The sequence below is a fragment of the Astyanax mexicanus genome, chromosome 2 (assembly GCF_023375975.1).
Source record: "Astyanax mexicanus isolate ESR-SI-001 chromosome 2, AstMex3_surface, whole genome shotgun sequence".
NCBI classification, from domain to species: domain Eukaryota; kingdom Metazoa; phylum Chordata; class Actinopteri; order Characiformes; family Acestrorhamphidae; genus Astyanax; species Astyanax mexicanus.
The window spans coordinates 7,166,813-7,184,378 of NC_064409.1; the positions used below are offsets into that span (position 1 = coordinate 7,166,813).

General features: G+C 36.5%; 1 protein-coding gene across 2 annotated transcripts; it reads left to right on the forward strand.

Moving 5' to 3' along the window:
- Positions 1 to 950: 950 nt before the first annotated feature.
- Positions 951 to 16,127, forward strand: glt8d2 (glycosyltransferase 8 domain containing 2). Of its 2 annotated transcripts, XM_022671867.2 has the most exons (10): positions 951 to 1,449; positions 4,261 to 4,296; positions 8,701 to 8,793; positions 9,932 to 10,130; positions 11,272 to 11,389; positions 11,530 to 11,617; positions 12,357 to 12,469; positions 13,113 to 13,279; positions 13,439 to 13,551; positions 14,810 to 16,127. In XM_022671867.2, exons 2-10 carry the CDS (start codon positions 4,278 to 4,280, stop codon positions 14,980 to 14,982), a joined length of 1,083 nt encoding a protein of 360 aa, XP_022527588.1. In that variant the 5' UTR covers positions 951 to 1,449; positions 4,261 to 4,277; the 3' UTR covers positions 14,983 to 16,127. The 2 variants fall into 2 exon arrangements, with proteins under 2 accessions (XP_022527588.1, XP_022527589.1); XM_022671868.2 differs by lacking the exon at positions 8,701 to 8,793.
- Positions 16,128 to 17,566: the final 1,439 nt, after the last annotated feature.

A 17,566-nucleotide genomic window follows, 5' to 3' on the forward strand; every position in this document is an offset into this window, starting at 1 on the left:
GGTTTTGACTATTTTAATGGCAGTCTTAATGTCTAGGTGTCTTTTTTTCCCCCTTACATTTGGTAATATAATATTAAGACAAAACCTGGACAGAGATGCAATTTTTATGCTTTTGAAATTGCATTTCCTACATTGCCCCTCTTATATCCACATGCATTGATCAGCAATATAAAAAAATATACCACTGACAGGTGTAGTAAAAAAAAAAGCATTGATTAACAGTTAAGGTCTGAGTCAGATCTTGTAGGTAGTTCCTAGTAAGCATTGGTCACTGATCAGGCCTGCTGTTTGTGGTATTCTTCTAATTTGCAGGCTAGAGATGTTAGTGCAGGTCGAGGAGAAACTTTAAGATTGACCAAATCAGAAATCTGGCACATTCTTAAAAAGAAAGAAAGCACTTGTGAGCTCAGCAACACAAAAATGCCAATTAATAAAACCCTTGAATTAAAGCATTTTTAACTGCCTTCCAATCTTCCTCTACTTCTTTACTGGTCAAACCTGATATAAAACTATTTAATGTAGTATTAAACTCCTCCTGGGTGAGAATTTTCATAAAAACAGTTTGTATCGTCCTGTACTGTATTTATGCATCAGTGTGATGTTTCTCAGTCTAGTTTTCTGAGGCTTAATTTGAAAATATAATTTTTTTCTGTCCATGATCTGAAATACAGGAAAAAATTATGGTATTCAGTGTTGCAGTGTTGCCATTTTGTAAATAAACTCTTGATGGGAAGTGTTTCAAAATTGGAGAAAAAAAAAACCGGAAGAAAATAAAATCCCCCTAAAATATAAATTGTGAGGGCAGAAATGGAAAAAGAAAAAGAATTTAAAAAATGGTTGAAAATTACTAAATGTAATAATTAAAAGAGAAATCCATTTTTAATTCATTTAAGGTGTAGTTAAACATACAGTAACCACCTCTGACCCCCCACCCCCCACCGTCTGTTTCCCCCTGGCATTCAGAAATGCAACACTTTTAGCTACCATTAATTAGCTCAAAGTAGTTCCACTCTGAAATGTAAAACAGAGGAAGGCTATTGAACAAAAGTTTCACTTAACCCCAAATCCCATTTCACACCAGATTTCTACTTGTAAATTTTACACCCAAAAAGAAAATATAACTGATAAACTTTACATTTGACTGTTCACCTTTAGAGAATGAGTTGTGGAGACTCTGACTCTGGGTGAACAGGATGGACAGAGCACATCTGGCCAGACAAAGAGAGAGAGAGAGGTGGAGAAAGAGAGAGGTGGGGAGGGGGTTGGGTACCCTGCAGCTGGACTCTGAGAGCTGTACTGAGTCTTATTAGGGGATCTGTGTGTGTAGCTGTTCTGCTGCTGCTGCTTAAATGCCTTTATATGATCAATTACAGCCTGAAACAGCTCCCCCACCGAGCCTGATCCCTCTAACCTAAAGACTGACTGAGAGGAATATTAAATATGCTGGAGGTAAGACCTCTCTCTCTCTGTCTCTGTCTCTCTCTCTCTTTTTTAAAGCAGGCAGTGTTTCTTTACCCTCACTGTGGGTTCTGTTACCTACCCTGAGCGGTTTTCTCTAAAAACACTAAAAAACGAACTAGAAATTGTAGTTTTTATAGACACTGTATGATTTATAGTAAGTCTGTGAAAGTTTAAAGCAGTTAGAATTAGAGTTAAAGCTTAAAACTACAGCAAGATGAGGTAAGACCAGTGTCAGACTTTGTAAAAAGCTGAGGTAAAAAAAATAAGATGTGAAGGCTGGTTGGCATTAAAGGGCTCATTTTTTTCTTTTTATATCACACTATTTTCTCTAAAGCAGTGTATGACCTCATAACTATTTTTTAGCATTTTGTTGTGTCTGTAAAGTTATAGTTAACAGACTATCTTTGCTATTGTTACAGTGTATTTATTAATATAAATGAGCTCTGTTGGGAATGTGCTTTATTTATTCAGAAGGCAGGGCTAAAACACTCCTTATACCTTCAGTGTGAATGGGTGGAGCTAAATGCTGTTGGATAAAATATAGTGAAAGTACATGAAGAAAAATGTTTTTTTTTTTTTTTTTTTTTTTTTTTCAAAAGTGGACATTTTTTTGGAAACTCTGTTTTAGTGTTGTTTTGTGTATAGGCAAAATTGAACTTTATAAAAACACAACGGATGCAGTCGCAATGCATACATGCAAGTCATTAAACATCTGGCATATTCCACCAAATTGGTGCCATTTCTGTCCCCCCTAAATAACATGTATTAATGTGCACACAAAATAACTCTTTAAAATACATTTTTTATTACTAAGCATAGTGTCTTGTACATTGACTGAATTGCAAAAATAAGATAAAAAAAAAGAAATGTGATTAAAAACATTAAATAAAAACTACTTAGAACAAAAAAAAATGCATTTGTTACCTGTCCCCACTCTCTAACTATAAACTTTACCATAAAATAAAATTATTAAAATCATTCAGAGATGTAATTTTTTTGCATTGTTGTGTTGTGTTCATTTCTTAAAGTAAATAATATTTAAGTTAAAATACACAGTTTAGTTGTGTCCCTGGGTTTCACTCAGTTCTGTTATCGCAACACATTACCCCATCTGAAACATCTGGAACATTCTACAAGTAACAACTAATTTACAACAGGAAGTGACATCAGCTGTTTCTACTGAAGCTCATGGGAAGACCAAAATTTAGTTATTTTATTTGTTTTTCTGTATATTTGCTCTTATTGTAACTCTGACTGATGAGGTCAATCTCAACACTCATTCCTGTTACCTAAATGAATTCTTAGATATTATTAGACTATTTTTAAAATACACATTTTTTAAATTTGAAAAATGCTTTCCAAAGTGATTTTTTTTTTGGAAACTCTGGTTTAGTATTATTTTGTGGATAGGCAAAGTTGAGCTTTATGATGGAAACACAATGGATTAAGTAATAAAACATCTACACTACAGCACTAAATTACAGCACAGGTATGGACATATGAATACATGTATAAATATATAATGCTCTGTTTAGAATATGTGAATTGTGGTATGTTGATGTTTCTCATTATCAGGTACTATAATAGAAAATGAATAGAAAATTGTTAAAAGTTAATCAGACAGGGCCTTAGAGCCATTTAAATTTGTCAGACGTCTGATTTATAAAAGCACAAAACTGATTAATTTTAAGCTGATTCTCTAAAACAGAGCATTTCACACCAAACCCATCAGACTGACTTAATTACGCCGACATTATGGAAACTTTATGGTTGAAATTCCTATAAAGGTGAGCTCACTACATGTGAACCAAAGAACTGGCTGCTCAAAATTAAATGCAGAAGCATGAGCAGCTGTGTGCCTCATGGATATGTCTGACTTTCTCCAGAAAAGCACAGAAAAAAATAGACATGTAGTGTTAATATAAAGTAACTGCAATCCTCCAAAGCATATGTGTAATACATTCATCCTTAAATATAACAGTGATGTAACATTTTATCTTTTTCACTAAGCTGTACCTGAAAATGTATTCATTGTTTGCCTAGATTCTTGTGGGAACTGCTTAAACATGGCACACAAATCATCAGCTCGACGTTCTGCTAAGAATATCAGGGATTTAAGCCATGTTAGTGGATGTTTTAGCGCTCATTTGGGACTTAGAGCAGACGGAGAAACAGCCTTACATAAATGCAGTTTCAAGAACAAGCAAAAAAGCGCAAATGTTATGATGCCCAAACCAGATTAAATGAAGGTTTTCCCAACTTTGCTTTTTACTGGCTGTTAGTTCATCCTCCATAATTGCAAAACTGAATCACAACTTTCAGTTTTCCAGCTCAGAGATCTGTAGGCTGGGCCAAATAAATACGCCTTTGCACAGCTTTTGTTTGGATCAGTTGGCCTCTCTGTCCGTAAAAAAGCCAGAAAAAGAGTCATATGTTTATTCCGCGCCGAGACGCCACGCTGGAAATGATGCACTTCTCCAGAGAGGGGAAAATAGAGGGATTTGAACTGGAATGGATATTTGAAAGCCAGAGATAGAAGCGCAGTGAAGAATGCCACCAGGAAGGAAGAGCTGTAAGACTCCTCCAAAGCAGTTCCACATGTTAGCAGGGACACAGGGGACTCTGCTAACAGAGCTAAAGGTGCACAGTGGGCAGAAGCAGCAGCTGATCATAGTTGATAGGCTGTTGTTTAATCACATGACAGTTATTAAAGATAATGAACCACCACTAATTAATGTTATTATGATCAGATATGGTCAGTTTGAAGAATAGTAATTGAGTTTTGCTTTTTCTGTGCAGACGTATAAGGATGAATCATGGCCGTACTGAGGAAAAGTAAGTAAATCACTCTTCTTGTTATTTTCTTGTTTTTTTTTTTACTCTGGTATGGTAACTTTTAACATAATGACAACAATAGATTCAACTGATTGAAAACAAGATGGTGGAATCCCAGTCAAAAGTTTCTACAGCCATTTTTTTGCAAAAGCATGGGCCAGGTGCTTACTATGATCCCAAATGGCAAGGATCATTTTAAATGTGAAAATAAACTACTGTCCCCATGTGAGGACATCCTTCCTGGATTTCCTGTACAATTACAAGGTATATCTAGAGAAATTAAACATGCTCACAAAGCTAAAGCCTGGGACTCAAGAGGATAAGAAGGACATAGCATGAAAAACTCACTTTTCAGTGCATAGAACAACCCACAAACTGGAGGGGCTGCCTAGGAGAGAAAACAAAAGATTCAACACATTGTTTTGCTCCATTCTCCACATTAAAAAAAGTCTAAAGGTGTTTTATTTATGGGTAAAAATATGGGTAAAAAAAACTGAAAAGAAACTACTGGGCCAAAAAGAGAAAAGAGAGAGAGAGTGAGAGAGATAGAGAGAGAGAAAGAGAGAGAGAGAGAAATGAGAAGTAAAACATAAGATGTTAAATAGGAAAACAGTTTTCTTATGGCTGATTCTGATTTCTTTAAAGCAAATGATACTCATTAATCATACTAAAACACTACAACATTTCCAACACTAAATATGTAAATATAAATTATATATATATTAAATATAGAATAAACTGTGCGGAAAGTAAGTGTAGGAGTCCAACACAGATTTTTATTGTGCACCGCTGACGTAAAGGCAAATAATTCCAAGTCTTTTTCTGTCTAAGATGTTTTATTTATGTTTAACGTAAACAAAAACTGAAAAAGAGTATTGCGGACAGCTGACCGTGAAAAAAAGCCTTTCAGAATAAAAAAAATAAAACTTTCTGCAGCAGTGAGTCAGATCACTGGTGAGGGCTGAGTTCACATAATCTCTCCCAGTTTCCCCGAATTACTGACTCTGGCCCCAGCCAGAAGGGTTTAAGTAGTCTGACTAAGGATTAGTCGATGAGTGAAATTTGAGATGAGAGGAGTTGCAGTTTTTTAGGACTGGCTTTAGGTCGGCTGTCATGCTTGAAGACAGTTTTGCTCAGAACAGACTGTGGGTAGATAAACTCCCTCCTCAGTAGTGTGCTCTCCCGCTGATCTGGAATGTGTGCTGGCTGTGTGTGTGTGTGTGTGTGTGTGTGTATGTTAGTTATTGTGCCAGTTTTGGCAGATGTGGTTAAAAAATAGAGAAAGGAGGTTAGATGCATTTCACTCTGTTGCAGCAGAGAGTCATTTCTCAGAATCACACTGTGCATGCGCACACACACACACACACACACACACACACTAGGGGTGTGCCATATTGTACACAATAATATCGCCAACATTTTTGAATATCGTGAACAATATTATACCCTGAAATATTGTGAAATATCAACCTGTTTTTAGCAAAAGAAAAATTCACACTGTTCTCATTTCCCATTATATATCTACTAGAGACAGATTATATCTGTCCAGTATCATTTATTTTACTTTATTCCTGGATATATGGAGATATTTAGAGTGCATTATTAGTATCATGATATTCTGGATCATTGACTTCTGTTATAAATCTGATAAAATTCTGGTGTTGTTTAATATCTCAGTTAGAGGTGTGCCATATCATATTGTATGCAATAATTTAAAAAATATTTTAATTTTGTTGCAGTAGTGTATTTTTTAAATAATTTTTGTAATTCAGTGTTTTGTCATATCGCCAAGAGTATCGTTATATCGAAATATCATGGTATTATTTTAGGGCCAAATCACCCACCTCTAACACACACACACAAACAGTTACAGCTCTGGAAAAAAATAAGAGCCCACTTGCTTTGATTTTACCGAAATAAAAACCTCTGGAATATAATCAAGAGGAAGATGGATGATCACAAGCCATTAAAAATCAAGCTGAACTGCTTGAATTTTTGCACCAGGAGTAAAAGCACAAAGTTATCCAAAAGCAGTGTGTAAGACTGATGGAGGAGAACATGGTGCCAAGATGCATAAAAACTGTGATTAAAAACCAACCAGGGTTATTCCACAAAATATTGGTTTCTGAACTCTCTCTTAAAACTTTATGAATATTAACTAGTTTGCCTTGCATTTTAGAGGTCTATAAGCACTGCCCTGAGCTATACCTAGTCTCAAAGTGATAAATGATAAGCCAGTATTGCAAATATTTATCTAAGCAGAAGACTCGGAGGAGTTGTGGTCATGATGTTGGAATGTGGTTTGAGTAATTGAGGACAATGTGGCTTCTTAGGGACCACTACTTGCACTACTTGTATGGATACAATGTATGGATCCACACTTTAGTAATACAGACTGCTTCCCTATATATTTTATAGCTAACTACCTTTTAATACAAGCTTAATGTAGTATATCATTTATACATATACAATTAATTGATGCATTTTTTGGTGTATTCCTTTATATATTTACTCTGAGAGCAGTAAGTTAATTGTATCAAAAGAATGGCTAAATGTTTTGGGATTGGTCAAAGCAAACCAATGATACTTAATGATTAGATCTAAACATACTAATTTCTGGCTATATTAAGCTTGAGGAACCTTCTAGGCCAGGGGTGTCCAAACTTTTTTTGTTGGGGGCCAGAAGGAGAAATATATTTGAAGTCACGGACCACAGACTCTGTAATAAAACAAATAATGAAATATACCACTTTAAATAATACATTTTCCTGATTACTTTCATTTACACACCATTTTACTTACTTACTTACTGTCTTTATTTATCTTTGACAGTGTTGTGTAAACTAAGATTTTTCAAATTGGTTTAATTTCATGTTGTCTCTTAATATTAAACTCCTTAATTACTGCAACTTTTAGACTCTTTGGCCCGTTTTTCTGTGCTAGAAATGCGCACTCTCTCCGCTTTTAGACTCTTTGGCCTGTTTCTGACACCTAGCGTTCAAACTTTGAATCTCACATTATAAAAACCTGCTTAACAGCGGGCCAACTTTCATTTTATTTCTAAAATAGAACAGGCTGCTCCAAAACTGGAAACGGGCCGCAAATGGCCCGCGGGACGTAGTTTGGACACCCCTGATCTAGGCCTTCAGGAAAAGCAAAATGTTATTTCATTTTTATGCAATGCTTGTACTTTAACTGCAGTTTTTTTAGGAGTGGAGTAACTCAGGGAAGAGAGCACCAGAGTGGGAGATTGATGGCTCTGTTAAAACACAGAACATTGGCTGTGTTCAGTAAAGGCAGAAGAACAGTTTGACCTGGCTAAATTAGCCATGCTCCCAGTAGAAGCCTGATAGGAGAAGCAGATGTTATTTTTAGTTTTCAGATTTTTCTAATCACTCCCCTGACACACATTTGCCAGTTTGCACAAATCTCCCTGCACCAAATGTAGAACAGAAGGCATTGTTCTCATATCAGAGAACATATTTTTATTTGACGTTAGGAATGAAAAACATATTTCATGTGATATTTCCTAGTCTGCATACTGTGGTGTAAAAGTACACACTTTTTGTTACTGTGAATACTTTCTGTTTAAGCAAGTAGAAGATGAACTGATCTTGGAAAAAATATATACAGCTCTAGAAACAAAATAAGAGACCACTTAAAAATGATAAGTTTTTTAATTTCACCAAATTGAAAACCTCTGGAATATAATCAAGAGGAAGATGGATGATCACAAACCGTCAAACCATGCTGAACTGCATATATTCTTGCACCAGGAGTGGCACAAAGCTATCCCAAAGCAGTGTGTACAACTAGTGGAGGAGAACAAGCCAAGATGCATGAAAACTCTAATTAAAAAACAGGGTTATTCCAGCAAATAGTAATTTCTAAACTCATGAAACTTTATGAATATAAACTTGTTTTATTTGCATTATTTGAGATCTGAAAGCTCTGCATCTTTTTTGTTATTTCAGTAATTTCTCATTTTCTGAAAATAAATGCTCTAAATGATAATATTTTTATTTGAAATTTAGAAGAAATGTTGTCCGTAGTTTATAGAATAAAACAACAATGTTCATTTTACTCAAATATATACCTATAAATAGCTAAATCAGATAAACTGATACAGAAACTAAAGTGGTCTCTTAATTTGTTCCAGAGCTGAATTTTCTGTATATTGAGGATTCAGAATAATTCTGCAGTGACCTCTAGTGGTTCTGTATTAGAGTTTTTAGAGGTGATAAGTATTTTCCACACATAAGGGTTTGCTTGTGGGATTTCTGATCAATTATTTGAGAAATGAGTCTGTGAACTTTTGTGTGGAGCTCCTGTGAGCTGAGAAAGAAACATTTCTAAAAACGAATTATTAATTAGTTAATTTCTTTTCTGTTTTGTATGTTAAAGTTAACCGAGTGCTGCTGATGCTGCTGATCCTGATGTCCTTGGTTGTCCTGTACAGCAAGATGTTTAAAGCACGTCTAACAGCAAATCACTCAGGTACCCAAACAAAATACCAGGAAACCCTCTAATAGATGTGTTAAAGTGCTTTCTGAGAGTCTATATGCAGCGAGAATGCGCAGTTTTAGCGCGGTAAACAGACCAAAGAGTATAAAAGCGGCAAGAATGCGCAGTTGTAGTGCGGGAAATGGGCCAAAGAGTTTAAAAGCGACGAGAATGCGCTGTTGTAGCGTGAAAAACGGACCAAAGAGTCTATATGCGGTGAGAATGCGCAGTTGTAGAGCGGGAAACGGACCAAAGAGTCTATATGCAGCAAGAATGCGCAGTTGTAGCACAGGGAAACGGACCAAAGAGTCTATATGCCGCGAGAATGCGCAGTTGTAGCGCGGGAAACGGCCCAAAAATCTATATGCGGCGAGAATGCGCAGTTGTAGCGCGGGAAACGGACCAAAGAGTCTATATGCCGCGAGAATGCGCAGTTGTAGCGCGGGAAACGGACCAAAGAGTCTATATGCAGCGAGAATGCACAGTTGTAGCGCGGGAAACGGACCAAAGAGTCTATATGCCGCGAGAATGCGCAGTTGTAGCGCGGGAAACGGCCCAAAAATCTATATGCGGCGAGAATGCGCAGTTGTAGCGCGGGAAACGGCCCAAAAAGTCTATATGTGGCGAGAATGCGCAGTTGTAGCGCGGGAAACGGACCAAAGAGTCTATATGGGGCGAGAATGCGCAGTTGTAGCACGGGAAACGGACCAAAGAGTCTATATGCGGCGAGAATGCGCAGTTGTAGCGCGGGAAACGGCCCAAAAATCTATATGCGGCGAGAATGCGCAGTTGTAGCGCTGGAAACGGCCCAAAAAGTCTATATGTGGCGAGAATGCGCTGTTGTAGCGCGGGAAACGGACCAAAGAGTCTATATGGGGCGAGAATGCGCAGTTGTAGCTAAGAAAACGGGCCAAAGAGTCTAACAACTCCAAAGAAATGAAAATGTATTAAAGTTTAATTATTAAGCTTTCAGCAGTAAACTTCTAAACAGCTTTAGACCCAAGACATGTCTTGGTCGACCAAGTTTAATCAGAGTAGAGGGGTTAATTGTTTAACTATCTGAAGAGAGAAATTACATTTTAAGGGATATTTCTATAAAAAGAAAGGATACCTTTTTGCTAATGTTCTGCAGATCATGAGCACCACACCCCAGAACAGACAGTTGAGGGTGGGTCTGAGTCGGAGGTGGAGACGGACATCCCGGTGGTCATCTGTGCCTCTGAGGAACGTCTTGGAGCTGCCATGACCACAATCAATAGTGTCTACAGCAACACAAAGGCCAGCGTGTTCTTCTATATAGTAACCCTGCGAGATGCCATCAGACTGATACGGTGCAGTACTCCCCCGCTGACCTTGAATGTAGACAGTTATTACATCACAACAACACACGCAATGATTACAGGTCAAACTGAAATTTTTCCTGTTTACTAGGCAGCTTATCGAAATGAAGTGGCGTACATCTTATGGACATTAACTGAATAGACTGTCCAAACAAATATCACTCAGTATGGTTTATAGAGATCAGACATACAGCTCAGGAAAAAAAATAAGAGACAACTTAAAAACAATGAGTTTCTTTGATTTTACTAAATTGAAAACCACTGGAATATAATCAAGAGGAAGATGGATGATCACAAGCCATCAAACCAAACTGAACTGCGTAAAGTTATCCAAAAGCAGTGTATAAGACTGGTGGAGGAGCAATTGGCAAGATGCAAAACTGTGATTAAAAACCAGGGATATTCCACCAAATATTGAAATGTTGATTTTCTGAACTTAAAACTTTATGAATATAAACTTGTTTTTTTCTTTGCATTATTTGAGATCTGAAAGCTCTGCATCTTTCTGTTATATCAGACATTTCTCATTTTCTGCAAACAAATGCTGTAAATCACAATATTTGTATTTTATTTTATTGCCATGCTTGAGTATAACGATACAAATTAATACTATTATACAATGCTAATTATTTAACAATGCAACAAACAATTAATTTTTTTAAAATTTGAATTATTTAGTAAACAAAAGGTGTTAAACAAACTGGAATATGTTTTATATCACATTTATCTTTGAGGACAGATCTGCACACTCTTCGTATTTAATCACCTGGAATAGTTTTTTTCAGCATCTTGAAGGAGTTCCTGGAGGTGCTGAACAATAGTTGTTGCTCCAGCTCATCCAAAATCACCATCTCAGTTCATCAGGTTTAGATTAGCGGATTTTGTGGAGGACAAACACTTTATTTTACTGTTTATTACGTAATTCTATATGTGTCCCTTATTATTATTGTCCTTATTAACAGTTTTCATGTCTTTAATGTTAATCTGCAATGTAGTAAATAAATTAAATAAACATATAAAGAAACACTGAATGAAAATGTCTGTCCAAACTTTTGAATGGTGGTATTTCTAACAGCTAAAAATTGAGATAACCCTTATTTCCTTAAACTCATGTCTTCCTGGTTTTAAGCAGGCAGTACATTGAGAAAACCAAGCTGAAAGAGATCAGGTATAAGATTCTGGAGTTCAACCCCATGGTACTGAAAGGAAAGGTGAAACCGGATTCATCCAGACCAGACCTGCTTCATCCTGTGAGCACTGCTCTAATACACACTACACAATAGCCTGTGTTCCTTTTGTTCTGACTGACAGTCTTTACTTTTATGAAATTACCCTAAATTCCTCTATTTTATTTTATACCTCTTTTCTTTATATCTCTTTTCTGTTGCAGCTGAATTTTGTTAGATTCTATTTGCCTCTGCTTGCCATCAGTAATCACAAAAGAGTTGTTTACCTGGATGATGACATCATTGTGCAAGGTATGATTGTTGCTGTCCATATAGTCACCCAGAAAGGGGTTTATTAGCGCCAGAAATAAAATAAAATTTGATACGTCTGCTTTTATAACAACAAAAAAGCCAAGACATTAAAGGTGTAATTCCATTGTTTTTTCATTCATTTTAAAAAGTCTAACCATGTGAGCTGATTTTTGTGAAATAAAGTGCTTGGTCGAGGAGTGGGGGGGAGAACGATAAGATTTCGGTTCTTGCTCATGAATATTCATGCAAGCACACATATATCGCCTCTGATTAGCTGAGAGCACTGCAACACCAGAAGGCAGTGAGACAGACAACAGTTAGAAAAGTTTTTAAACAAAGACATTTTTACACTAATAACAGTCTTTGCAAAGTCATATGTTACTTTTTTATGTAACATGTGTAAGCAAAGTTCAGCCACTGACCTAGACTAGAAAATGCCAAATTGTTCCAGAAAGTAAAAATCCAGCCCGGCAGAGCGGCAGCAGAGCCGCCATAAACCTACCTATCTCAATTGTACTTCTCTGGTGCACTTCTCTGGTTAGAACAAATTCTAACCATTTGTTCCTTAGATCTGAATTACTTAGCAAACCATAGAACACTGATATGTTATTTGCACAAATAACACATTACTCAATTGTTCCTATTGCTGTTAGCTCCTATCTGACAAAAGTGGATTTTAGTGGAAGGTGACCTTTAAAAAAATAGGCATTAAAGGTTTGTTATAAACTGTAACCCACAGGAGATATCCAGGAGCTGTATAATATCAAGATGGAGCCGGGCCATGCGGCTGCGTTTGCATCAGATTGTGACCTGCCCTCCACTCACGAGATGGTGCGCAGTGTCGGCATGCTAGTGAGTAAAATTTGGAGGGTTTTTTTACCACAGGATTGGCTGGTTTAACTGATTTAATTCTGAACTCCTGAGAAAGTTCTTGGTGAGTGTGTGTCAGGATGCAGCAGGGAGATGCGGCAAGTGGACGTAAAAGACATAAATGCTAGTATTTATTAAAAAAATACAAACCAAATACAAAACAAGATAAACAAACAGACAGAAGTTTTCTAACAAAACAATAAATAAACAGACATAAAACAAGAAACAAGCAACTCCAACAGATGTGAAAACGTACAACAACCGACAAGGGAACACTGAAACAAAGGGACTATAAATAAACAAGGAGGGAACAGAAAACAGGAATTACCTGGCACAGGTAATGAGGGGCGGAGCTACAGGCAACACAAGTGGAAGCAGAAAAGACAAGGGAGGAGTCAAGGAGAACACCACAGGGCCATGTGCTAGAAAACACATGGGGGAGGAAAACAAACAGAAAGGACACGAAACAGGATGCGAGTGTAACAGTGTGTATTTTTTCACCATCAATAGTGCTCATGTACACACTGTGTTAAGTAGTTTGAGTCAGAATCTGTCGTTTAAAGAGTGTTGCAGTTTTGCTACAGAGGGATTCTGAGACCTCAAATATCTGCCTGTCTTCTCTCAGACCACCTACATGGGGTTCCTGGACTATCGGAAGCAGGAGGTGAGGGACCTGGGCATAAATCCCAGCGACTGCTCCTTTAATCCGGGGGTGTTCGTGGCTGATGTGGAGGAGTGGAAAAAGCAAAAGATCACCAAGCAGCTTGAGAAATGGATGAGCAAGAACTTCCAGTAAGATTTGATCTATTTTAAAGTTTAAAATTTTTCAGTGGACACTTTCTCAAACTCAGGATCACTTAAGGAATAAGCCAGTAAATGTAGTGTACAATAAAATGAGTGTCTGTGATAAAAACCTGTTAATGTTTTTGATTGTGTTTATTGTGTTTTTAGGGAGAACCTGTACAGCAGTGCACTGGCTGGTGGTGTGGCCACTCCTCCGATGCTGATTGTGTTTCATGACAAATTCACAACAATCGACCCAAAGTGGCACGTCAGACATCTGGGTAATGCCACGTCCCTTTGGTTTTACTGTGCCTTAAGGCAATTGTGAAGAAAAAAAACTGTCCAAAGATGGGTGTCTGCAGAGTAGATACTTTTGTACTGTTTGTATCAATGCAATTATTAATTATTGTGTTTCCTATAACAGGATTTACAGAAACTATTACATAAATATTTAAATTAAATTATTAAATTTAGTCTGATAAGAAAAATGCCACAGAACATATTCTTTGTAAATATGAGTATTTTTAAATAAATGCAATTCATTAATTTATTTATTCACAACATAAATGTAAAAAGACAGATATTTTGTTAAAAATTAGAAGTCCATGTTACATACCCTAACAGCAAATAACACTTTAATGAACCTTATTATTTGTTTTTATTACATCTGTTAAGATTAATGACAGAAAATCTACCTTTAATGTTATGTTGTAATTTTGACATTGAATCAAAGTTTGTACTAAGCTCTTTTAGGTGAGGGGCTTCCCACAAATAATAATATTTAAAGTAATTAATTTTTTTTAATGCCCCTTTCTACACTACAGGACCACAGTAGAGCTGAAAGAATGTAATACCTACAAGATATACACACCAGTATTTTAATACAATATACCATACATATAAAACCATAACATTGAATCAGTGTTGAATAAACGTAAAATCAATGTGCGTGAAAAAAAATTGTCTGATGTTGGAGATCAGTATTATTTCAATGTATTAGTGATAGCAAATTTACATTGAATAAATGTTTTAAATATTTTTCCATCTAGGTAAGGAATATTTTATATTTAATACAATTAAAAAAATAAATAAATAAAAAGTGTTTTTGTTCCTTTTAGATTTGTGGTCAGTCATGGCATACTGGTGCCATCTACAGGCCAGCGTGGGTAACGCTCTTAGGTTTTCCCCCTAAACATATCCCAAGATAATTATCTTGGGATGATTATCTCGAGAGGAGAATTAAATCCTAAGTACCTAAGTAAATTCATTTGAGAACAAATCTTTTTTTACAGATATGTTTTTATTAATTGAATTGAATTTTTTTTTCATTATTTTTTATCCCATTTTCTTCCAAATTTACAAGGCCAGTTTCCCAACCCACTGACCCCAGTAAGAGTAAAATTACCTATTTTAAAAACTACTTTAAAAAATACAAATTACATAAAATCTACTCAATTACAGTAACTTGAGTAAATGTAATTCATTACTTTCCACCTCTGTACATTTTTCACGTGGTTTTGCTCCTTTGCTCTCTGTTAGGCTGGAGCCCTGATGCCCGCTATGCTGAATCCTTCCTCCAGGAGGCAAACCTGCTTCACTGGAATGGCCATTTCAAGCCCTGGGACTACCCCTGTGTGCACCTTGACCTCTGGGAGAAATGGTTTATTCCTGACCCCTCTGGGAAGTTCTCACTGGTGCGGCCTGAAATTTAAAAGGGGAGAAGGTGGTTTCTCCTGAGACTGAAGACTGAAGCTTGCTCCAGTGTTGTGTCCAGGTGGAAGGTGTTCTGTACTGTGTGCTGTCCCTAATGAAAAATCCAGCTTCAAGCTGAAAACATACCATCTGCTGGTAAACTGGAGACTGCAGCTTATCTTCTGACCAGCATAGTGCATTTACGGATTTAGTAGTCAAATTGGTTCACATGGCCAATCTGGCTGTGGAGCTGGACATACTGGTTGACTTGTTTGATCAAGAGGTCATTCATACAAAAACAAGTCATATAGACATTTATAAGCCTTGATATCCTCAAGATTTCATTGGAAAAACCCAGCCAGCTATATACACGGTCTCACAGTTTAATACACCTCTGGATATAAATATAAAAATAAGAGACCACCTAAAAATTATGAATTTCTTTGATTTTACTAAATTGAAAGAAACGTCTGGAATATAATCAAGAGGAAGATGGATGATCACAAGCCACCAAAACCAAACTGAACTGCTTGAATTTTTGCACCAGGAGTAAAGCAGCATAAAGTTATCCAAAAGCAGTGTGTAAGACTGGTGGAGGAAAACATGATGCCAAGATGCATGAAAACTTTGATTAAAAACCAGGGTTATTTCACCAAATATTGTAGTTTAATTTTAGTTGAGGCCAATTCAACTACTCTGCACTACTGCACATGCTCAGTTTCACTCTTTAGTTAAACAGGGTCTACTGAGCAATTCTGCAGGGGTTTTCACCTGATGTTGGTCGGTCACGCTATTTGCATATTGGGCGTGTCCTCCCACCTCTCACTCACCATCAGTGTGAAATCATTCTCCACAGGCTGCCTTCCCTTGAGATTTCTATATGTGTTTTATAATAGTTAACTGCCTGGCCTCAGTGTTAAAGGCTATAAGAGCAAGTTGCTATGGTTTGTGTGATTGTACACTAGCCATTTCCAACTGGTTACTTTTGACATTTGGTTGTGACTGACAATGAAACACCTATGCAAGTCATAAATCCTCAGCTGCTACTTTAAATTAATAAAATTCATCTAACTTAATGTTTTGTTAATGTAAAATGTATTGTACACAACATACTTTATTTGATCCTAAAGGATAGAAAACTTAAATTAAAAACTAGAAACATGAATTTTATAAGTTGGTAAAATTAAGATTTTAAGTTTTTATACATATTTATTTTTATACAAAAAATTATTTTCTGACCTAGAGATTTCTATTTGGCACAACTGGTGGTGGTTGGTTTTCTTTAAAACTCAAAAATGAACGCAGTAAGTTGTCTTAAAATTGTGTTTTCTGAACTTTTCATTTTTTTTTCTTTTTCTCAGTTCTCTCTCTCCTGAAACATGCTAAAAAAATCCTGTTGTCTGTCGTTTTGATATAGTTCATTATGCAAGTGTGTTCTAACCTTAGTTCAACCCCAATTTAAAACATCTGACTTGCATACAGACGCTCCAAGGAGGCCTTTATCTGACATAACGGAGTTAATATGAAGAACAGAACATTGCAGGGCAAGTGGACACCCATTCAGTCACACACATCTGCCAGTGACATTAAGTGGTTGAGTTCTGTTAGAGATCTGCTCTCGGCAGCACATGATCTGAGATGTTTTCCACACCACTACTGAATGTCATTGACCATATAAATAGAAATTGAACATTTGCCTTTCCTTTTCTAACCTTTCATTTGCATAATTCACTTTTCTAAAATCGAGGAGAGAGATTTTAAAGATCTCTTTCCACTAAAATCCATTTTTTCTTGTTCTTTGTGAAATACAGTAGTCTGAGTTGTTTATGCATGCTACACATGAAACTGTTGCTCAACCTTCGTTGTCTGCAGTAGCTTAGAAAAGAAAATATTCAGAAAAATGTTTTATCTTGTGTAAGAAACTATAAGTTTAAAGCGGACCTCCGGTTGATTCTGTACTTTACCGAGACCTTAAATATACACCAAAAAAAAAGCACATTTTGACAAGGCAGCACAACTCGAGAGACCACAGGTCACATCGCATCGAATTTTATGATATAGAGTGAACTCTGGGGTTTCAACGTGGTGACATTTTGTCCTTTGAGTTTTAGAACTGTAAAATTGACTGGGAGAAGGCAGCAGGTTGGTTTTCTCTGCTGCAGTGCTGTTAGCCAATCAGAGGTGATGTGTTTGCATGTAATCATGAGCAAGAGGCAAAATCCTGTCTTTCTTATAAATAAGACCACTTATTTGTTGAAATAAAGCAGGGCTATACAGAAACACCGGAGCATTGTATTCCCCCCACAAAAAAAAAAAAAAAAAGCTAGAGATCATACTAGAGACCATAACTAGATATTTTAAAATTAATTTGGGGGGGGGGGGGGGAATGAGACCTTTAATACAGTAAAAAGTACACTAGATTTTTACAAACTATTAAATGCAAATGCCATACACTCCTAGTAAGTTATTAAAAATTAACCCCCTTTCTTCCCTCTTTATTTTGGTGTTTTGAGGTTTCCCTTTATGGGATTGTGTTGCTTTAAGCAGGGCTAGCATGCTAATGCAAGCATTTTCCTTCATGTGTGGACAATAATAGGCACATAT

Bases quoted from the DNA above. Each gene is read 5' to 3' on its own strand.
- glt8d2 (XM_022671867.2), top strand. The intron at 8,794-9,931 runs GTACCCAAACAA...AATGTTCTGCAG, and splicing joins TCTAACAGCAAATCACTCAG to ATCATGAGCACCACACCCCA. The intron at 11,390-11,529 runs GTGAGCACTGCT...TTTCTGTTGCAG, and splicing joins GACCAGACCTGCTTCATCCT to CTGAATTTTGTTAGATTCTA.